A 24,059-nucleotide genomic window follows, 5' to 3' on the forward strand; every position below is an offset into this window, starting at 1 on the left:
ATATATATATTTATGTATTCCTAACAAAGTAGGAAGAAGTACTCATAACATATACAGTCCTAATTTCTGCGACTGGTCAAGAGTTGGAGCTGGTATTTACAACGACTTCTTTTCATTTCCCTATTCCCTTTGGCCATAGCAGACACCTCAGCTGATCATACTTCTTTGCTTGGTGTGGTGACCAAATTTTCACTTCTGAAAGGCCTGAGCTGTTAGTAGCCCTGTCTGAATTGGGCTGTTGTAGTTTTTGTTTTGTTTTGTTTTTTTCATTGACTTTAATCACAGGGCAGAATAATACTAAAAGAATCCCTACGGGGTCTCCTGTATTCCAGATTTTCTCTTCCTTACCTCCATTTTGTAGTAGCAGCCCCAATTCTTCTTGGTAATTAGGATCAATGATCCCTGCCAGTATACTAACTCCCTTCTTTACCCGTTAATTCAGATGCATGAGGAACCTGCAGTGGCTGGGTGGCAGTCTTAACTCCCAGCTCAGTGGAATAATGAATGTGTCTTCTGGTGGAAGCATTCCTACTTTGGAACTACAACTTCTTACGCTAGCAGAATCTAAGATCACAGGGACAGGGGGCAAAAATTTTGTTAGTGCATCACTAGGGTTAATAGTGAGTGGTGCCACTCCCACCTCCACTCTTTGATTCCTGAACCTGTGAATCCTGGCTATGGGAGAAACTACGCCATATGCTAAATGCTGAGTTAGAGCACATACATCCTCTTGGGGAAGCTTGCCTCTGCCCTGCAAAGTATTACCACTGACTCAGTTAGAGACTCAGTGATCTGAGTCTCTTCAAAAGGCCATTCCACTGATCTATCAAAACACCTGTTTCAGGATAATAGCGACATGGTAAGATCAGTGAATTCCATGGCAATTGACCCATTTCCATACTTAATTTGCTGTGAAATGAGTTACTTAGTCAGAAGCAATATTTCTTACAATGCTTATACCATGATAGTAGCTAAGGCAGTCTATAAGTCTACAGATGGCAGTTTTGGCAGAAGCACTATATACAGAAAAGGCAAACACTTATCCAGAATAAGTGTCTAGTGCAATAAGAATAAAACACCATTTATTACATGATGGAAATGGTTCAATATAATCAGCCTGCTTCCAGGTAACTGGCTGGTCACCCCAGAAAATGGTGCCATACTGGAGACTTAGTTTTGGTGTCTGATGCTGGCAGATTGGGCATTTAGCAGTGATTATAGCCAGGTCAGTTTGGTGAGGGGAAGTCCACACATAACCTTCATCCTTGCCACTATGGCCATTTTGTTCATGAGTCCATTAGGCAATAATAGGAGTAGCTGGGGGAAAGGCTGGCTGGGATTCACAGAATGGGTCATCCTGTCCACTTGGTCATTAAAATCCTCCTCTGCTGAGCCCATCTTTTGGTGAGCATTCACATGGTGCACAAATGTCTTCAGGTTTTTTCCTATCCAGAGAAGCCTACTGTATTAGTTTGTTTTCATACTGCTGTAAAGAACTGCTGGAGACTGGCTAATTGATATAGGAAAGAGCTTTAATTGACTCACAGTTCAGCATGGCTGGGCAACTTTAGGAAATTTACCATCATGGCAGAAGGTGAAGAGGAAGCAAGGCACCTTCTTCACAAGCTGGCAGGAAGGAGAAGTGCCGAGTGAAGGGGGAAGAGCTCCTCAGAAAACCAGCAGCTCTCATGAGAACTCACTATAGTGAGAACAGCATGGGGGGAACCATCCCCATCATTCAATTACCTCCATTTAGTCTCTCCCTTGACATGAGGGGATTATGGGGACTGTAATTCAAGATAAGATTTGGGTGGGGACACAAAGCCTTACCATATCACTGTCTATATGCCAGAGTTCTGTCTGGGCATGGTGGCTCCCACCTGTAATCCCAACACTTTGGAAGGCCAAGACAGGCAGATTGTTTGAGGTCAGGAGTTTGAGACCAGCCTGACCAACATGGTGAAACCACCTCCTGATGGTACATGCCTGTAGTCCCAGCTACTCCAGAGGCTGAGGTGGGAGAATCATTGAACTTGGGAGGCGGAGGTGGCAGTGAGCCAAGATCACGCAACTGCACTCCAACCTGGGCAACAGAGGGAGACACCATCTCAAACAAACAAACAAACAAACAAACAAAACCCAGGCTTCATTGTCATTAATTTTTCAACTGGTTCCTGCTAAGGCTCTAACTATTCAGCCAAACCGTTGGCCACGGTTCACGAATTGGTATGTAACTACACATTTGCCCATTCCTCCTTCCAGGCAAAATGAACAGCCAGGTTTACTGTCTGAAGTTCAGCCCTCTGGGAGGATATCCCTTCACCACTGGCCTTCAGGGATGTCCCAGAGAGGGGCTGCAGTGCTGCAGCTGTCCATTTTCAGATAGTGCCTGCATATCCTGAAGAAACATCTATAAACCAGACTCAAATGTCCTCCTCTTCGGTCAACTGATTTTAGGGAGCACCCCATGATGCCAAAAATTTGGGCTGGGAGAGAGAAAATAACGTAGGAAAAGTGAGAGCTATGGGCACGTCGGCCATTTCCTCATTTAACTTACTTGTGCCCTCAGGGCCTGTTGAGCCTGATCTCATAACTGTCACTTCCATTTGTTGATGGAGTGTTGCTGTGGATGCACAACTTCATGGCTTGGTGGGTCAGACAATACTCAGCTCATGATGGGCAGTGCAGGTCTGACAGTAACTTGGTGATCATGGGTAGGTGTTCATGGGTGATCATGGGTAGGTCTCTAGTACTGAAAGCCTAATAGCAAGCAAATTTCTCAAAAGGAGAGTAGTTATCCACAGAGGATGGCAGGACCTTGCTCCAAAATCCCAAGCAGCTGCACTGTGATTCACCTAGAGGGGCCTGCGAAAGGTGCAGACAGCATCCCGCTCCACCACTAAATTCATCATGGCCATTCATCAGCACCATTAAATCTGCTGGATCATGTAGCCCATGTGGCAGAGCACCTTGCATGACAGCCTGCATCTGTTGCAGAGCCTTCTCTTGCTCTGTGTTCAAAACTAGGAGCTTTTGGGGGTTACTCAGTAAATGGGCTGGAGTGACACATTCTAATGAGTAATATGTTGCCTCCAAAATCCTCAGAGTTTCACTAAGAGGGTTCGACTCTTTTTGAGTTGAAGAAAGGGCCATATGCAACTTTTCCTTCATGTTACAAGAGATATCTTTTTTTTTTTTTTTTTTTTTTTTTTGAGACGGAGTCTCGCTCTGCCGCCCGGGCTGGAGTGCAGTGGCCGGATCTCAGCTCACTGCAAGCTCCGCCTCCCGGGTTCACGCCATTCTCCTGCCTCAGCCTCCCGAGTAGCTGGGACTACAGGCGCCCGCCACCACGCCCGGCTAGTTTTTTGTATTTTTTTTTTTTTTAGTAGAGACGGGGTTTCACCGTGTTAGCCAGGATGGTCTCGATCTCCTGACCTCGTGATCTGCCCGTCTCGGCCTCCCAAAGTGCTGGGATTACAGGCTTGAGCCACCGCGCCCGGCCACAAGAGATATCTTGACATGCTCTACACCCCTGGACCCCTAGAAACGTCACTGGGGTAGAAGTCTCCACATTTTTGTTGGATTCACTTTCTCACCCTTTATTATTATGTCAATGTTTTACCAATGACTCTAGCAGAGTTGCTACTTCTTGCTCACTAGATCTAATTAGCATAATGTCATCATCAATGTAATGGACCAGTGTGATGTCTTGTAGAAGAAAAGGGTGATCAGAGTCCTAGCGGATTAAATTATCCACAAGGACAGTACTGACTCTATTACAGCTCTCTGACTGAATATGGTGCTTTATCATCTGCTTTGTCTTTCCATGTGCTAAACCAACCCAAATTTGCCCCCTAGGACAAGCATCTCTCTCCTCTTCATATAAGGCATGCCATGGCATCTCATTGTAGTAGTCTGAATAGTGGGCCCTTGAATATGTCCACATCCTCACTCCTGGGACCCACAAATGCTACCTTATATGGCAAAAGGGACTTTGTAGATGTGATTAAGGAGTTTGAGATGGGACATTATCCTGGATTATCTGGGTGGGTCCAATGTCACCATCAGTTTTGGAGACAGGGTCTCTCTCACTCTGTCACCCAGGCTGGAGTGCCGTGGTGTGATCTTGGCTCACTGCAGCATCTACCTCTCCAGGCTCAGGTGATCCTCCCACCTCAGCCTCCCAAGTAGCTGGGACTGCAGGGGTGCACCACCATGCCTGGCTAATTTTTGTATTTTTCGTAGACACGGGTTTTTGCCATGTTGCCCAGGCTGGTCTCAAACTCCTGGGCTCAAGTGATGCTCTCACCTTGGCCTCTCACAGTGCTGGGATTACAAGCATGAGCCACTGGGCCTGACCACAATGGTCCTTTTAAGAGTGCAGTAGTAGTAGTCAGGGTCAAACAGAAGATGATAGGATGGAAGCAGAGTTGAGTGATGTGCTTTTAGGCTGTAGGAAAAGGTCACAAGCCAAAGAATACAGGCAGCCACTAGAAGCTGAAAAAGTCAAGGAAACAGATTCTCCACTCAAAGCTCCCAGAAGTAAATTCTCCCCAAAGTCTCCATAAGATGCCAACATTGTTGATGCCTTGACTTTAGCCCAGTGAAACTGACTCCAAACTTCTGCCCCAGAACTGTAGGATAATACATTTGTATTGTACCGTTTCAAGACATTGCTGTGGTCATTTGTTATAGCAGCTATAGGGAGCTAGTATACCCAACCTCTCAACTGAGTAAAGCCAGAAAGATGTACATGAACAAAAGGAATGATGCAGAATAATTGCCCTCTGGTAATACCAAGTGGCGGAAACTATGCCACTTTGGTCTGTTGTCCTGTATAAAAATAGGCCGATGGCTTCATATCACCTGATTTTCCAAAGAAGCCATGTGTTAGTTTTCTTTTGCTGCTGTAATAAATTATCACAAACATAGTAGCTTAACACAAATATATTTTACAGCTCCACAGTCATAAATCTGGCGTGGGTACCACTGGGCTAAAATCAAGGTGTTAGCAGGATTGAGTTATTTTCTGGAGGCTCTAGGAAAGAATCTGTTTCCTTTTTTTTTTTTTGCAACTTCCAGAGACTGCTCACATTCCTTGGCTTTTGGCTTCTTCTATCATCTTCAAAGCCAGCACTGGCTGGTTGAGTCTTCACATGGTATTACTCTCAACCTCCTTTTCTGTCTCCCTTTTGTACCTATAAGGACGCTGATGATTACATTAGGCTCACCCACATAATCCAGGAAAGTCTCCCTGTTCTAAAGTCAGTTGATTAACAACCTTAAATTCCATCTTTAATGTTATTTCCACTTTGCCACAAAATGTAACATATCTGCAGCTTCCAGAGATTAGGACTTGGGAATCTTTGAGCTGCCATTATTCTGCCCACCTTAAATGTGGATATAAAAGTAAACTGTGGATTGCTGTATTATCTGTAGTCTTTGATTTTTTTAGGTTTTCTGTTTTTCTCTCATGTTGTTGGCCCTCTCGCATGTGTGGTGATTCAAGGTTGTAAATTCATCTTCTGTGGGATGTTCCCTCTGCAAACATCCTGGACCACAGGGACTTCAGGATGGCTGTGTTGGTTTTTCTTGAGGTGTGGTGCTTTCCCACACAACAGAGATGGTTTCTCAGCACTGTGGGGCAGGATATGTTTGAGAGAAACCTGCCTACCTCAGGCTGAGGTACCTTCCTTTGTAGCGTTTCTGCCTCTTCTAAATCCTGGCCACAGCCGGAAGGGACTATTTGCATTTCCCTTAATATAACAGGCTCTTTTTATTTCCAAGCTTATTAGAACTTCCTTTAAGACACTGTAAAGCAAAAGCAGCAGCATGCATGGGAAGCCAAATAACAACAATACTGAGTAAAAGGAGACCTGCTTGTTGTTAGGCAGACAAGACTAGTGTCTCTTAGGCAACCTTTATACAAAGTATATCCCATCCCTGTTCTTGATAACAATAAAAGCTGCCACTTACATTCCATTTATCACATGCCAGAAACTGTTTAATGCACTTGGCATATATTAACTTATTTATTTATCAGAACAACTATTAATGTCTCTATTTCGTGTCTCTACTTTGCAGGTGAGTTTACAAAGAGGTTGTATTAGTTTGTTCTCACACTGCTATAAGGACATACCAGAGACTGGGTAATGTATGAAGGAAAGAGGTTTAATTGACTCACAGTTCCACAGAGCTTGGGAGGCCTCAGGAAACTTAAAATCATGGCAGAAGGGGAAGCAAACATGTCCTTCTTCACATGGTGGCAGCAAGGAGAAATGCAGAGCAAAATGGGGAAAAGCCCCTTATAAAATCATCGGATCTCATGAGAACACACTCATTATCATGAGAACAGCATGAGGGTTACCCAACCACCCCCATGACTAAATTACCTTCTACCAGGTCCCTCCATGACATGCGGGGACTAGGGAACTATAATTCAAGATGAGATTTGAGTGTGGACACAGCCAAACCATACCAGAGGTTAAATGACTTATCCTGGATTGTACAATGTTTTATTCTGAGCAACTCAGCATCAAAAGACCTAGGTTCAGGATATGGAGGAATAGGTAATACCAAGAGAAATTACACGCATACACCACTTAAACAGCTTTCACTCATTTCCTTCTTTCAACAAGCCAAGTAACAACAGCAAGCAAGTAAAAGGAGATAGTGGGTGGAAGGCACATACCATGTGTTTAGGGATTCATTAATGCCTCTCACTGCTTGGCTGCCACTCATTTTCAGCTGGTAGTTCTGATAGTCTCTGCTGGCAGAGGTCTTTGCCCCAGTCTTTGCCACTGGTTGGAGTCACCTCACGGTCAGTATGTGGTAGTCACGACCCCTCAAGCAGTGGCAGGAATCCACATTCATCATGGCTTGGTGGGTGTCCCCCTGTTCTGATTGGGGAGGGTGAGCCCTCTGGGTGCCTTGCAGTCTCTTGGTTTGCAGTTGCATCTGCTCTACTCTGATTAGCTATATCCATCTACATAAGCCATTACATCATTATCTATTCACTGTTGGCTAGTTATACCCTTCCATATCAATGCATTTCAGGACTTTCTGAGGCTTTTCTAAACATGGTTATGACTGGGGGAGGGCAGGTGTCTACCTCTTTTGAGTGATATAGTCATATGCAAATCCATAATGGGGTATGCATGTATTATTTTAATTACTTTTGAAAAAAAGCTTACAAGGAAAGGAACATTCTTGGTGGGAAAACTTGTTTTTCGTCTTTTTTTAAAGCACAGCAAATAGATTTTTATTTATTCCTGTTAAAATGTATGATGTAACATCCTTTAATCATATGAAGCTAGTTAATGACAAAGCTAGGATTCGTATCCAAGCAGTCTGTATGTGAAATCCACACTCTTAACCACCTCTCTGCCTGGAACTAACTCTGTGCCTGGAACTAACACCTCACATTAAACCAACTACTCATAAGTGTACAGACGATAGCCAGAGAAAATCCAAGTTATCTCAGTACAGGCTACAGATGTCTTTGGAGCAGCAGCCAGATGACCCTGGTATGTAAGAGCTATCTTATAAAGCTACTAAAACTTCCATGGGGGAGTTGCTAGGAAACTGATATAGAAGATAGCTTTAAATTACTGTAATTTTGCTGTCTTGTAATAAGTTGTTTTGCCTTTTTTTTTGTAAAGCTTTTTCTGATACAAGGTTGTTAGTATGACTGCAGCTGTTAGCATCATTGCCCATCTGTGGTTTTGTAAAAAAATATTCACCTGGGTTTCTAGATGGAACTTCAACACTAAGAGAACGGGACGCTTTTATAGAGAAATCTGGGCCCTTGGCACATAGGCATTTCTGACATAAAAATAACTAATTATGTTTTGGTGAGACCAAAATGAGGAAATGACACTGCCTCAGCCAAACCACAGCTCTGGCTTGTGCTCATGGATTTGCAGAGGGGATCAAAGAATAACTAGACTTAGTAGAAATACGACCAGAATACCAAATATAGTGGAAGATCAATGGGAAGTATATAGATGGAATGACACACCAGTTCTAGTAGAAATATGGAACTTGTGCAAGTTCCTGATTGTATAATTTTCAGAGTGTCCATACGACCCCCATAGGATAAGAAAGCAAACATCAGAACACAGCCCAAAAGATTGGTGTCCTTTGAGTTGGTGGCTTTTTGTGTGTGTCAGCGGTATAGCCTAAGAGAGTGCTATGTGCTCCCATTTTTGTAGTACTTGGGTATACTGTGTGTGTGTGTGTGTGGTGTGTGTGTGTGTATAGACCGGGTCTCACTTTGTTGCCCAGGCTCATCTTTGATCTTGATTTTCTGGGATCAAGCAATCTCTTGCCTCAGCCTCCCAAAATGCTGGGATTGTAAGTACGAGCCACTGTACTCGTCCAGGATATTATTTTTGTGAAAACACTTATGAAAATAAGATACGACATAACTGTGATCAACAATAGTTTAGAGATAGAGTTTATAAAGAATCCTGAATTATCAGATGAGGAAAGAATTAAACCTAATGTTTCTTTGCTTTAGATTTCCGTTATGTGCAGAATGATGGATATTTATTCCCAGCCCCTATCTTTGTCACAAAGGAAATTGTGAGGGGAAAGCTATCAATAGTAGCTGTGAGTTCATGTTAACACTTTATGCATGCCACGTAAGAGAACGGATCTAACATTCAAAGAGTGCTTATAAAACATCTAGGCTTTTAATCCTCCTGACAGTGCTACACTAAAGTCAAAATTTTAGGCTGGGAAGCATATCTATCAAGATTAGCCAACTAGTAATCAGAGATGTGACTTTCAAGCCCAGGTTTGTTTGACCCCAAGCTTTGCTCTTTCCACTGTGATATAGCGCATTCCTCATGGAATTGTGTTTGGCCACAGAAGATTAGGTAATGGCATGTGGCCTTTCATGTTTGGAGCTCAACAGTAGTCCGTATAAATCCACACTTCATAAATACTTAATGTTAAGTACTTTTCCTACTTTCTGCTGGAGGGGAAAAAAGCAATTTCCAGTTGATTGAATGCATTTCCACACATGGTTTTCCAGTACAGTTTCAGGCAATTTAGTTTTTTTTTTTTTTTTTTTTTCGAGACAGAGTGTTGCTCTGTCACCTAGACTGGAGTGCAGTAGCACGATCTCGGCTCACTGCAACCTCTGCCTCCTGGGTTCAAGCCATTCTCCTGCCTCGGCCTCCCCAGTAACTGGGATTGCAGGCACGCACCACCACGCCCAGCTAATTTTTGTATTTTTAGTAGAGATGGGGTTTATATCATGTTGGCCAGGGTGGTCTGGAACTCCTGACCTTGTGGTCCACCCGCCTCAGGCTCCCAAAGTGTTGGGATTACAGGCATGAGCCACTGCGCCTGGCTGGCAATTTAGTTTTTAAATATTTCTATCCAGCAGAGGCTTCCTTATTTTATTGTCATTTTTTTGGACTGATAGACACAACAGATGCATTATGAATAAGTCTGAACATCACTACTTTCTATGAGTAACTTGCCATTGGGAGACCAGATGAGATATTTCTTATGCCTCCCATTCCAGGACGCCATTATTTAGGGGACACATGGCATGTTATGGACATCTAACGTATTATGTTGGTTCACCTGCACTTCTCAATGGTTCTCTGCTCTACATTAAGAAGTTAAGATTAAAAAACAGAAGCATGAAGAAGAATGTTGTGGACTGATGCACTGATGTGCACTGATGTGCGTTTTCCTATCCAGCTACACTTTTCGTTAGGTGTCTACTGTGAACAATGGCACAATTTTATCAGACAGCTGGATAATGTTAAGAATTATAATCTGTAACCCCAGATTACATGAAAATAAATGCCATTCGTAATACTAATTATGTTCCTGACCTTATTGTATTTAGTTAGTAACCCCAAATAAACTCATCTATTTATTTGAATGGGAATATTAACATCACATAAATCATATTTAACAATGAACACATGAAACAATTTATCACCTGGTTTAATATTCTGCTTGACTCATCTAAATCTTGTTTCTCTTAGGTCATAGAATTTCCATCTGTGTTCACTCTATTGGAATAATGCTGTTTGTGTATACTTCTATAATGCCTGCTTTACTATTGAACAGTAGATATGGAGTCTTCAATGGGATTATCTCATTCACAGATACATCTTTTGATGGCAGAAAAAAAAAGTATACATAGGTAGGGGAAAGACAGAAAAAGCAGTTGCTGAAAAATAGCACCTGATGGTGAGTAATGGACAGCAATCTGTAACCCAGGCTGGAGTGCAGTGGTGTGACCTCAGCTCACTGCAACCTCTGCCTCCTGGGCTCAAGTGATCCTCCCAACACAGACTCCCGAGTAACTGGGACTACAGGCGTGTGCCACTTTGTCCAGCGAATTTGTGTATTTTTTGTAGAGATAGAGTTTCACCATGATGGCCAGGCTGGTCTCGAACTCCTGGGCTCAAGTGATCCGCTGGTCTCGGCCTCCCAAAGTGCTAGGATTACAGGCATGAGCCACCGTGACCAGCCTAGCAATCAGGTTTTTATCTGTTTGGGATGTGGGACAGGCTAAGCTAAACTAGAATTCAAAAGGAAGGAATATATTCATAATTAGTTAAACTTAGGGTGAAAAATAAAATTTCAGAGCAGAATAGGAAAAAAATCATTATTTTAATAATTCACACTTATTGCACTATTATTTCAATTTTACAGAGAAAAACAGGCACAGAGTGATGAAATAGCTAGCTCGTATATACACAACAAATGGCAGAGCTGGAATGCCAATCCTTGCAATCTAAACCAGCATTTAAAAACGAGGAATTAAAGCACATAGGGTGAGAAAAATTAGAAGGAAGGGACAAGAGCTCAAGGGGACACCTGGAAAAGAAATACTATAATTTAAAAAATTACCAACGGGCTAATTATAGTTGTGTTTTACTGGCAGAGCGCTTTGTCTATGTTAGCTCTTTTAATCCCGCTAATAATTCTGTGAGGTTGGTACTTTTAGTTCCATTTTTCAGACAAGGACGCTTAATAGATGATAACCGACACATTCTCTGCTTGCTCTGAGCTGCATCTCAACAGCTGGCTCTGGAGCAAGCAAAGGGAGACTGAGGGAAACAGAGCGGAGCAGGGCAAGCCGACTGAAAGTGAGAAATGCAGGAAATGTTTCTCATCTAGGCAGGAGCTGGTGCCAGCATTCAAATCTCTCCAGCCGGCCCGCCACCACGTCACAAACCCCGCCTCTCAGTGACAAAGCCCCGCCCCGTTCCTTTGGCTGTTCTCTGAGCTCCCAATACTTCCCTCTTTCTCTTTGGCCCCTCCTACCCCAGTAGCATCATTTCCTGTGCGCTGGATGCTGATTGGTCCGACGGTCGGAAGTGAGGGCGGGCGGTGGGGGCCGTTGCCGCAGTGACAGTGCTAGGGGAGTCCGAAGATGGCGGCGTCGCGTCGCTCTCAGCATCATCACCACCATCATCAACAACAGCTCCAGCCCGCCCCAGGGGCTTCAGCGCCGCCGCCGCCACCTCCTCCCCCACTCAGCCCTGGCCTGGCCCCGGGGACCACCCCAGCCTCTCCCACGGCCAGCGGCCTGGCCCCCTTCGCCTCCCCGCGGCACGGCCTAGCGCTGCCGGAGGGGGATGGCAGTCGGGATCCGCCCGACAGGCCCCGATCCCCGGACCCGGTTGACGGTACCAGCTGTTGCAATACCACCAGCACAATCTGTACCGTCGCCGCCGCTCCCGTGGTCCCAGCGGTTTCTACTTCATCTGCCGTTGGGGTCGCTCCCAACCCAGCCGGCAGTGGCAGTAACAATTCACCGTCGTCCTCTTCTTCCCCGACTTCTTCCTCATCTTCCTCTCCATCCTCCCCTGGATCAAGCTTGGCGGAGAGCCCCGAGGCGGCCGGAGTTAGCAGCACAGCACCATTGGGGCCTGGGGCAGCAGGACCTGGGACAGGGGTCCCAGCAGTGAGCGGGGCCCTACGGGAACTACTGGAGGCCTGTCGCAATGGGGACGTGTCCCGGGTAAAGAGGCTGGTGGACGCGGCAAACGTAAATGCAAAGGACATGGCCGGCCGGAAGTCTTCTCCCCTGCACTTCGCTGCAGGTCAGAGACTTTTGAATTGTTTATTAAAGGCTTTGGGTTTGGGTGCAGAGTCCAGTTAGGACAAGAAAACAGGTTATTGTGATGGGACAAAGTGGGGGCGTGGTCATGGTTCTTCAACACCTCACCAGAAGACTAGAGGTGCCTTTCTTTTGATGGTGTCTGGGTGATGGAGGCGTGGTTGGGGGGGGGGGGCATAAATGAATCCAAGAAATTCTTCAGTGGTTGCACAGTTTAGTTTTCGGTGTGCAGGAATAAAGTTAGATTTGGACAGCTTTAGAGTAGTTTTGTCGTTCGTGTGCTATTTCGTTTTTACAAACGTATGTCCCTTGAGGACAGTCCAGACCAAAAGAGGTTTAATACAACCCAGAAAATGTTGGAGCATCTATTGTAGCCTTAGTAACCCAATGAAAGACAGAAATGAAGTTTATGAAAGTTTCCCTTCTTTTAGAGGAGTTTACAGTCTAGATGGGGAGACCAAAATATGCCAGTGTGAAACAACTGGAGAAGGATATTTGGATGCATTATATGATGATAGAAGAAATACAGGCTTTAATATTGTGGCCACTACTATTTGTTGTATAGCAGACCGTTTACCTCGTGTCAGTTGCCGCAGTTTTCTCATGGGCAAAAATCATAAAATGATGTTATGCGAGCATTTGGTGAGAAGTATCTGGCACAAAGTTCTCCCTCAAAAAGTGTGAATTTCTTAAGCTCTGGACCTCACACTTGTCTTTTTTTTTTTGCAAATAGTTGATGATTTTCTCTCAAAGACACCTAATGTTTATAAAATAAAGAAAACTGTAAAAGAAAAACAAAGGACTGTAATCTCACTGCCTGGAGACTTACTGTTGATATTTTAAACATATAGGTAATAATGTTATATACATTAGAAACATTATATTAGAAATACATACATTGTCCCAAATAGGACAGAAAAATACAAAATGAAAGGCATCACACGCTCACAAACATCAAAGATAACACACCAAAGATAACTTCTGTTAAGTTTCTCTTACATTTCTAATATATATATGTGTCACTTCTTCAGTTTCTTCTGTTAATAGTAAAACATGTTGACCCACTGTAGTATTATTTATTTTTACCACACTTAGGAGATGTGATTAACCATTTTACAGATGACAAAAGTGAAGCATATATCGATCGTTTAAATAAGTCCAGATTCACTCAGGAAATAGTAGAAATTGACTTTGAATTCAGGCAGTTTGATTTTAGAGCTTGTGAAATCAAACTTAAACTGTCAGAACGCTGGATTAAGGTCACTTTTCATTTTTGTGAGTAATTGAAGTGTAGAGTTCCCGATTTTTGGGAGAAATAGTAATGGGGAGGGGCTTATATGCAAGACAGTAGCTTTCATATGTTTTTTATTGTAGCCCATACTTTGAAATACATTTTACATTGTCACATATGCAACTGAATCAAAAGCTTCTGGAAACAATACTTTCCGTTAATACATGTGTTGTCCTCTGATAGTTTATATCTTATTCGATTTCATTTTTAGCAAATGCTGCTTGTGATCCATTAATGGGTCATGACCTGTGGTATGAGAAACACTTAAAGGAAATCATTATTAGGTCACTGGATTCATTCTTGATATACAGACACTACTTACTAGGAATGCAGTGGATTGAATCATAAACAGACTTTTGTCTATTTGTTTGCTCAAGGGTCTTGCTTGTTTTAGATGAAATAGCATTTCTTTTTCTTTAGGCTAAATGAAAGGCCTAAGTCTGATTTTATAAATCAACAGAGGTGTCTACTTTTGCATACTTTATTCCAAGTTTGACTGTTTTAACAAATTGTTTCACCAATCAGGTTATTTCTCACCATCCCACTTTATGAGTAATCACCAACAAATGATAGTTATACTTATGTGTATTAATGTATTTAGGATAAGTCACGCAAAATAGTGCTTGTTTCTCAAATCACATGTCTTCTATTTGCCACAATAGTTACTTGTTATTCTGTGTCAGAGTTTTATGTACATCCAGATTAGCTAGAAGATAAACAATAAAACAGTACCGTAATTATGTTGTAGTTATGAGAACCTATCCTTGAATCGGCTTTTTAAGAAAATTTTTAGCTCAGTTGTGGAAAACACAATAATAAAGAATTCTCAATGATAGGAAAACATAATATCCTGTAGTCAGTTTGCAACACTTCCGTGATTGAATGCATAACATTAAAGTTTTATTAAACTTCAGTCTTCTTTATCATGTATAGGCTGAGAAATGAAAAGAATTATCAGTGACTGGTTATTATGATAGTAATTGAATTGTCATGGAATAGCTGTTTTAAAAATGAGAAATCGGTACAATCCCTTGAATGAAAAAATTTAAAAATTACAGTTTATTTGTTCCAGAAATATTTTAGTGTACTTAGATGATTGGATGTTAAATACTGACACAATTGTGTAATGGCAAGCAGTCTGTAAGCATGGAGCTTACAGTCTAGTGGGGAAGCATAAACAACAGCAACAAAAACCTGCAAAGTATCTAGTGTGTAATCTGGAGTGGCAGGGAACGTACATTATACTGTCTGTCCCAGTATGTAATAGGAGCTCTTCTCCTTGTTTTAGAGCAGTTAAGGAAGTCCTTCTAGGTAGATTTTTTTTTTTTTTTTTTTTTTTTTTTTTGAGACGGAGTCTCGCTCTGCCGCCCAGGCTGGAGTGCAGTGGCCGGGTCTCAGCTCACTGCAAGCTCCGCCTCCTGGGTTCACGCCATTCTCCTGCCTCAGCCTCCCAAGCAGCTGGGACTACAGGCGCCCGCCATGTCGCCCGGCTAGTTTTTTGTATTTTTTAGTAGAGATGGGGTTTCACCGTGTTAGCCAGGATGGTCTCGATCTCCTGACCTCGTGATCCGCCCGTCTCGGCCTCCCAAAGTGCTGGGATTACAGGCTTGAGCCACCGCGCCCGGCCTAGATTTTTTTTTAAAGCAGGTATTAAAAGGGTGAGCCCAAGCTAGCCAAGCAAAGGTTGGAAGGGATGATGTTAACTAGTGCTTTTATTTCTATTTAAAAATGAGTTGACAGTTCTATGGAATGAAATGAAACAATTTTGTTTTCTTTCCCGCTTTGAGGTTCAGGGGTTATCTGTGCAGGTTTGTTACGTGGTTAAATTGCAAGTCTTGAGGGCTTTGCTGTGCAGATTATTTCATCACCTAGGCAATAAGCATAGTACCAGATAGGTAGTTTTTTGATTTTCGGCCTCCCCCACCCCACCTTCCACCCTCAAGTAAGCCCCAGTGTGTATTATTCCCTTGTCTGTGTCCATGTGTACTCAAGGTTTAGCTCCCACTTATTTAAGTGAGAACGTGTGGCATTTGGAAATCATTTTTAAAGATCTCAGATGTGGTATGAAACCATGTTTAAATCCTTATTACTTTATTTATATTACATTAAGAATAACCATATTTTTTCCAGCAGGAAAATTAGGAACCCTTTCTATCCTATCTTGGATTGTGATAATTTGTTTAGAATATGGTTTAGAGACTGTGTTAGTAATGGAATCATCCTATCCGCAATTAAGACAAAATCTTGTTTCCATTGTTGATACAGGTTCTCAAAATACTATTTTTGTTGTCTTCTTAAGATGGCTTTGTAAAGATGATCCATTCTTTTATTGTTGACTAGAATTTATATGAGACTTTTTCTTCCACAGATATGGTCCTTGACCCTGATTTTCTATTGTTTGAAGTACAGCAGTCAAAGGAGTTTTATAAATAGTACCAATTGAGAGTGATACCTCCTTAGTTTGGTATCTAGTAGTGACATTTTTGTTAAAGGACCCATATATTCTGATGAGTTCTCTTTTTATAGAAAAGTTCAAATGAGGTCTTTTTTCTTTTTTTCCTGAAGGCTTTAGTAAAACATTAAATTCTGAGATTTTATAGTATTTACATGAAATCGAAGAAATCTTGAAATGGGCTTCCTGTTAACCTATACTACTTGGATTATGACAGGTAATGTGAGGTATTTTAAAATCAAAACCAGTTTTTTTTTTAATGGTATCCACTAGCATACATATTTAACAATACAGAGATTTTTCAACTCATTCCTGACTCCTCTGGATTTTTCAGCATGGCCATGCTTGTCTTTTTTTTTTTCCTCGCCTTTGTACAAATGTTGTTCCTGTTAAAAGTCACCATATACTCTAAATTGTTACCTATCAGTGGGTAATAAAATGAGTCAGAATGCTTCAGTCTTACAGTGGGAATTATCTTACACTTTTCATTGCCTGGCAAGATCCTTAATATTACTTGTAAGCAAATGCCCTGTCTCAAGATTTAAGAAGGGTCTAATTTGGTAATAGAAGAAAGGGACCTAGTTTCATAAATATCTTCCCAGACTTAAAATTGTTGATTATAAACTGGATTACATTTTGCTTAGTGTTTTCTTAAAGCCGTACACTTTTCTTAAGGTACCTCTTTAAAAAAAAAGTTTAGAGAGAACTTTTAATTAGAAAGATGTGCAAAGTGTCTATCTCTTTCTTTTACCTCAATGTACTACTCTTTGGAAGCAAATGATTTAAAGAACAAATTAGCTATTTGTAAGATGATATGTAAATTTATTGCTAATAGCAAAAAAATTGGTAACAAGCCAACTGTTCAACAATAGAGAAATGCTTACAAAAATTATAATACTGTATAATTTCTATTACATGTGTATTCCTACATATATGTTCTTTTATCCATCAACCATCTTTTTATTAAAGCATATCGGTGTAAATGGTAGGCATCTGTGCAGCTTCTCCAAATATGCTAATATGCATATCATTATCTAAGTTCACTATTTGTATAAAGATTTATCTTTTAGTGAGAAATCTGCAAATCTTAAATATACATTCACTGAGTTTTGACAAATGCAGATACCTGTGTAACTCAAATTATGACTTTCCTTATAGAAACTTCAGAAAGTTCCCACATACCCCTTATCTCAATCCTGTCACTATCCCTTTTCCCTCAGGCAGCCACCGTTCTGACGTTTTTTCCACTCTAGAATAAGAGTTGCCTGTTTTAGAATTTCATGTAAATGCAGTCGTACGGTATTTACTCTTTCTGTAAGACTTATTTTGCTCAGCCTAATGTTTTTGATTTTGTAACATGTATCAGTAGTTCCTTTTTATTGCTGAGTAGATTTCATTATATGAATATGTTGCAGTTTTTGTATCCCTTCCTCAGTTGATAGACCCTTAAGCTGATTCCAGTTTTCGCTATTATGAATAAAGCTGCAGTGAACATTCTTATGAAATCCTTTTTGTGGACATGGATTTTCTTTCTCTTGGGCAAATACCTAGTATTAGAATCTCTGGGTCTTAGGGTAGTAGGTAAATGTCTGATTTTATAAGAAACTGCCAACACCTTTTTTTCCCAAAGTATGTGTCCCATTTTACATTCCCATCAACAATTTTTGATGGTTGTTGTTTGATTTTGCTCTTGTTGCCCAGGCTGGCATACAATGGTGCGATCTCGGCTCACTGCAACCTCTGCCTCCTGGGTTCAAGCGATTCTCCTGCCTCAGCCTCCCGAGTAGCTTAGATTACAGGCATACATCACCACACCCAGCTAATTTTTGTATGTTTAGTAGATACTGGGTTTCACCATGTTGACCAGGCTGGTCACGAACTCCTGACCTCAGGTGATCCATCCACCTCAGCCTCCCAAAGTGCTGGGATGACAGGTATGAGCCACCTTGCCTGGCCTTATATATCTTTTATGAAGTTTTGCCCTTTTTTTTTTTTTTTTTTTACTGGACACACTTCAGTTTTATTGGGTTATCTTTTATTATTGAGTTTAAGAGTACTTTATATGTTATGCATACTAGTGCTTTGTGGGATAAATATGCTAATATTTCCTCCCAGGCTATGGATTACTGATTAATTTTCTTAATGAGAGTCATTTGAACAGAAGTTTTAAATTTAATTAATTTATTTTATGGTTATTGCTTTCTCTGACCTATCACCTGCATAAGAACTTTTATCTGGCCCCAAGTTACAGAAATTCTCATGTATATCCTATGAAAATCTTTATGATTGGCCGGGCGCGGTGGCTCACGCCTATAATCCCAATACTCTGGGAGGCCGAGAGGGGCGGATTACGAGGTCAGGAGATCGAGACCATCCTGGCTAACACGGTGAGACACCGTCTCTGCTAAAAATACAAAAAAAAAAAATTAGCCGGGCGTGATGGCGGGCGCCTGTAGTCCCAGCTGCTCGGGAGGCTGAGGCGGGAGAATGGCGTGAACCGGGGAGGCGGAGCTTGCGGTGAGCGGAGATCGCGCTGCTGCACTCCAGCCTGGGCGACAGGGCGAGACTCCGTCTCCAAAAAAAAAAAAAAAGAAAAAAAGAAAATCTTTATGATTTTAGCTACATTGTATCACATGTGACTATATCCACTTCAGTATTCTTATGCTGTGCGTGGTAGTTTTCTGTTCATTTACTTTCAGTCTGTCTTTATATTTAAAGTGTGTCTGTTATAGACAGTATATATCTGAGTGTTGCTTTTTAAGACATTCTGACAATCTGTCTGTTTTAATCTACCTCATTAACTAATATTGATACTTCCAGTTCAGTCTAAGAACTATAGGGTTTTTACTTACCTCTTATATGTTGCATCTGGCCATCATTTCTTCCATACTTGAGAACTTTTGGTTCTCAAGGACCTGCTGAGAGCTGTTAATATTGAAGGTCTGAGGAGAATGGGAGTTTCTTTCCCGCGCCCGGCTGGTTTAGTTTATTTTTGAACTAATGACACAGAGACTATAGCTTTAAGGTTTCTTGAGTCAATCAGTAAATTCAAAACAAATTTTGTTCAGTTTAGACTTGTAGTTCATGGAAATCATCTGCTAACTACCAAACGCTTCCTCACTTTAAAAGAAAATCTACCACAGAAGAAAAAATATACAAGCCCAAACATCTGCCGCTTACCAGCAGTTTAGTTTATACTGAAAAGGCAAAAGGGATAGAGAAAAAATTTTACATCACGTTATTTTCCCTTTTCCAAACCAAAATACATACATAAATAAATAACTTGTCTAAATTGAATGGGGAGCTGACACACTCCAAAAAGTTTAAGCTCAAAAAAAAAAAAGTTTAAGCTCGCACTACTTTAATTCTATAAAGATACCTGAACAAACTGGCAAAACAAGTTTCGAGAAAAAAACTTAGTAACTTGCTGTGGGGAAAGCACACTTAAACAGCTGATGAAGCCTTAAAAGAAAAACAATGGGCAGACAAAAACAAAACACCTAAACCTTTCTTCAATTACTCGAAATCAAAGTGATTTTTTTTTAATGAGCCCCCGAGTTATCCTGAGCTCCCAGACTTTAGTAGAAATCCCTAGGAAACCCACCCTACTCAATTTTTCTTACAGATACAATGCTTTTTATTCACCAGTAAACTAAAAGAGACTTTATCTATAAAATGCCCTTAGCACAATGTCTCCAGTTAAGGTTCCTGAGAAAATGTCTCATAGGTTATATAAACGGAGGTATAAATTTATGATGTTTCATAATTTAAATGCTACCACTGTAAAAGATGATCCTGCAGACCTTACTGAAAGACTTGATCTATTCTAGGCCAGAGCAGCATGTCCAACACAAGAAAAAGGCACAAGGGGGATTACCGTAACTATCTCAGACCTTTATTTTTGTCCTTGACATTATTTAGTAATTAATTTCTGTAAAAATGAGCAATGAAAGAAACTGACATCAAATACATACAAAATTCTTACAAGAAGAATTTGGAGAATAACTTCCCCATAGACAATTAATACCTAATAGAAGAAAAATGCCCACAAAACAGACAAAATTATAATCCATTATTTTAACACTAGCTAAAAGAGAATATGAGAATGATACACAAGACATGGAAGTATAGCATATGCCTGAGTTAGAAATAAAAGGAGAGAGTTCAGAAAATAATTCAAAATAAAAGAAAAAATAATTTCAGGAAGAAAAGACTAAACAAGAAAGAATACAAAATGGAAAAAAGATGCTACAGATGGTACCTTATAACAGAGGTCAGCAAACTACAGCCCATACACCAAATCTGGCCCATCACCTATTCCCATAAAGAAAATTTTACTGGAACACAATCACACTCATTCATTTACGAGCAAGATTATGAGAATGGAGTATTTCCTGCCCTTAAGAAAGCTTGTAGTAAAAATGCAGTGTTTCTCAAACTTGTTGGCTTCAGCGCTCTTTTACATTCTTTTTTTTTTTTTTTTTTTTGAGACGGAGTCTCGCTCTCTCGCCCAGGCTGGAGTGCAGTGGCCGGATCTCAGCTCACTGCAAGCTCCGCCTCCCGGGTTCACGCCATTCTCCTGCCTCAGCCTCCCGAGTAGCTGGGACTACAGGCGCCGCCACCTCGCCCGGCTAGTTTTTTGTATTTTTAGTAGAGACGGGGTTTCACCGTGTTAGCCAGGGTGGTCTTGATCTCCTGACCTCGTGATCCGCCCGTCTCGGCCTCCCAAAGTGCTGGGATTACAGGCTTGAGCCACCGCGCCCGGCCTCTTTTACATTCTTAAAAATAATTGAAGTAACTTTTGTTTATGTGGGATGTGTCTATGGAGACTTACCATATGAAAAATTTAAAACCGATATAATACTAGAAATTTAAAAAATAAAATGATAAACTCCATTCTATGTAAATATATGTGTAAACATCATTCTTAATTAAAAGCAATTTTCTAAAGCAAATAATGAGAAGAGGCATTATTTTACACTTTGCAAGTCCCTTTCATGTCTGACTTAATAGGAGATAGCTAATTCTCATCTGCTTCTACCTGCCAATCGTGGTGTATTGTTTGGGTTAGAGTATATGAAGAGAATCCTGCTTCAAACAGAAAATGCTGTTGGAAAAAGAAGAAATATTTTAATAACATTGTCAGATAATTTTGCATTTTTTCTCTTTGATTCTACACCCTCACTTGATAAGTAGTAGTTTCCTAAGGGGTAGGTGCAATGTAGAATCTGAAGCCAAATCAGTGAATTTTTTTATACTTCTGCTATGTTAGAATTCATTGTTAGAATCCAGAAATAGGTATACCTGTGCTTGATCATTTAGAAAATACTGGTTCTTGAAGCTATGCAGATATTCCAAATGTTGACACATTTTTACTTTGTAATAAAAATAATAAGCATAATTGTTAATATTACCACCAATCTCATCAGAAAAGTATTTTAGAATTGGGAAACTGTTCAGCTTATAGCGACAGTTGCAAGTATTACAGAATTCTAATATTTCCTTGAAAGCTCAGATTTTATCATTGGGAACAAATACCACTTGGTTTCCTAAAATATTCTAATAATTCCTGTCATCACACCCTGGACAACATCAGCTATTACCATAGTTTCTTAGTGGGGACATAGCTCCATAGCATGTACAAATCTTAAGTGCATAGGGAGTTGAATTTTTACAAAGTGAATACACCTGGGTAAGTAGCGCCCTGCTCAAGAATCAGAACATTATCTGCAATCCATAAGCTCCTGTCCTATGTCTTTTGAGTCATTACCGCTCTACCACTCAGATTTTTGTCGGTTTTGAACTTGTGATAAATGATACTATATAGTCAGTACTATTTTGTGGGAGATTCATCTATCTTATATAGTTGTTGTTTGTTCATTTTCATTGTTTATAGAAGTATGTTGTGTGAATATACCACTACTTACCCATTCTACTGTTGAGTATTTGGGTGGTTTTTATGTGTGTTCTATTATGAATAGTGCGTCTATGAACATTTTTGTACATGTCTCTAAACGTCAACATTGAAAACATTTTAGTTGTTTGATAAAACCAATACTTAGTAAATTTGCATTTCTTAGGTCACCGTTTGACTTTTAAAAGACAATTGGCATTGACTTTTTGGCATTGTATCTCTTCCTATTCTTTTTGTCTTTTGCCTTTTGCTGTCTTTGTCATCTGTGCTTTGTTAAAGTCATTGCGAATATTTTCCTGGCTTGTTTTAAAATTTTATCTGTAAGCTTTTGAAATCTATTGCCTTAAAAAGCATTTTTTTAAATCTATAAACTTTTCAAATCTGTTGCCTTAAATTTTGTTTGTTTTTTTTTCTTCTATTGCTGCTTCTATCCTGAAATCATGCAGCTGTCCACTTAATTTTGTAATCATGCAGCTGTCCACTTAATTTTGTTATGGTTTCATTTTGACGTTTTACACCTTGATCTGTTTTAAATTTCTTTTGCGATACATTTAGAGGTAAATATTTTAAAAATTGTTCTTTTCTAAGCAGGTGCCAGATTTTTTTTGAACCATTTATTGAATAATAAACACAGGCTGGGTGTGATGGCTCACTTGTAATCCCAGCACTTTGGGAGTCCAAGGTGGGAGGTTCACTTGAGCCCAGGAGTTTGAGACCACCCTGGGCAATAAAGCGAGATCCCCGTCTCTACAAAAAAAATTAAAAAGCTAGTCGGATGCTGTGCTGTCCCCTACTGACTGTGACGGGGATAGCACCAGGTTCAGGAGGCCAAGAAAGAGACCCTGAGCCAATGAATGAAACATAATGTGTCCTGAGGGCTGAACTACAGGGGAGAGATTCCAGTCGCAGTGGACTGGGCAGAACCACCAGTCCATTGCTGGTGTGGTGGACAGAATTACTACATGGCCCAGTGGCATTAGGATGGGTAGAATAACCAACTGCTTGCAAAAAGCATGCAGTTAATATAGTATTTTCACTTAACAGCCTCCCCAACAACCTCCACTTGGCAACCTTTAACCCAAAACGAAGGGCCTCAATCCTCGGTATGGCCCATGTTCCATTCCACAGGATGGACTTGGAGCTCAGATGTCCCTTGTAGATAAGAAATGGATCTCCAAGTTGACCACTCTCGGATTCCCTAGCTTGGAACTGTGACCACACATTCAGGTGCATCTGCCATACAGTGTCATTCTCAGGGTATGCTCAGGTCAGATCATTGCTGTCACATGCATCTACCGTATACCCAGTGTGGTGGGACGCCTGTAGCCCCAGCTACTAGGGTGGCTGAGGTGGGAGGATCACTTAAGCACCGCAAGTCAATGTTGCAGTGAGCTATGATCATGCCACTGCACTCCAGCCTGGGCAATAGAGCAAGACCCTGTCTCTTAAATAAATAAATACAAATCAACCATTAAAATAGAGGTAGATTTTCTATTTAAAAAATTATATTCAGGGACATTTTGCTGCATTTTCATTTGATGTCTAGTTACTGTGATTCATTCATTGTCCTATGGTTAACCTTTGCCTCCCCACTGTGGCCTTCAGAATGATCTCTACTACAAATTCTATGTTGAATTTAAGGAAGCGAGATCAAAAACTATCCGCAGAATTTCGAGACTCTTTATAGCCTTTTTTCCCTTTTGGCTGCCAAGATTGACGTATATATAGGTATCTATCTGTACTTAGCAGTTTTCTTAACCTGTATCTAAGTTCATATAGCAGAAATTTGAATTATGTCGCTTGGTAATGGTCTTAGTCTTCACGCTGACATACGTAAAATAAAGGACTTGTAGTTTGGATATACTGTATTGGTTTTGAGGGATGGTCTGCTTCTCTTCATGATTTCTGTGGCAGAAAGTTAGTTGATTTCAGTTTGGCTTTTTTGTGTGTGTGTGACAGAGTCTCACTCTGTCGCCCAGGCTGGAGTGCAGTGGCGCCGTCTCGGCTCACTGCAAGCTCTGCCTCCTGGGTTTAAGACATTCTCCTGCCTCAACCTCCCGAGTAGCTGGGACTACAGGCGCCTACCACCACACCCGGCTAGTTTTTAATATTTTTAGTAGAGATGGGGTTTCACTGTGTTAGCCAGGATGGTCTCGATCTCCTGACCTTGTGATCCGCCCACCTTGGCCTCCCAAAGTGCTGGGATTACAGGCTTGAGCCATCGCGCCCGGCCGATTCCATGTTGTTGCCATTTTTAGTCTCTTATTTCTTTCTCTCTATTTAAACCATTCTGAACTTT

At 41.0% G+C, this 24,059-nt stretch overlaps 1 protein-coding gene and 1 long non-coding RNA gene across 3 annotated transcripts in view; one reads left to right on the plus strand and one right to left on the minus strand.

Annotated features, from left to right (window-relative positions):
* Positions 1–6,945, minus strand: part of LOC117063106 — an 85,855-nt gene extending 78,910 nt beyond the window's left edge. The window contains exon 1 of the long non-coding RNA XR_004428733.1: positions 6,692–6,945. This is a non-coding gene — a long non-coding RNA (uncharacterized LOC117063106). The remainder of the gene's footprint in view (positions 1–6,691) is intronic.
* Positions 6,946–10,638: 3,693 nt separating this feature from the next.
* Positions 10,639–24,059, plus strand: part of TNKS (tankyrase) — a 217,779-nt gene continuing 204,358 nt past the window's right edge. Inside the window, exon 1 of one of the 2 annotated variants that reach the window (XM_033176844.1) lies at positions 10,639–12,086. In XM_033176844.1, the coding sequence (XP_033032735.1) occupies positions 11,414–12,086 (673 nt within the window). In that variant the 5' untranslated portion in view covers positions 10,639–11,413. The remainder of the gene's footprint in view (positions 12,087–24,059) is intronic. The other variant, XM_033176843.1, reaches the window with a different exon arrangement.

This window comes from Trachypithecus francoisi, unplaced genomic scaffold (assembly GCF_009764315.1).
Source record: "Trachypithecus francoisi isolate TF-2019V2 unplaced genomic scaffold, Tfra_2.0 Contig01554, whole genome shotgun sequence".
Lineage (NCBI taxonomy): Eukaryota > Metazoa > Chordata > Mammalia > Primates > Cercopithecidae > Trachypithecus > Trachypithecus francoisi.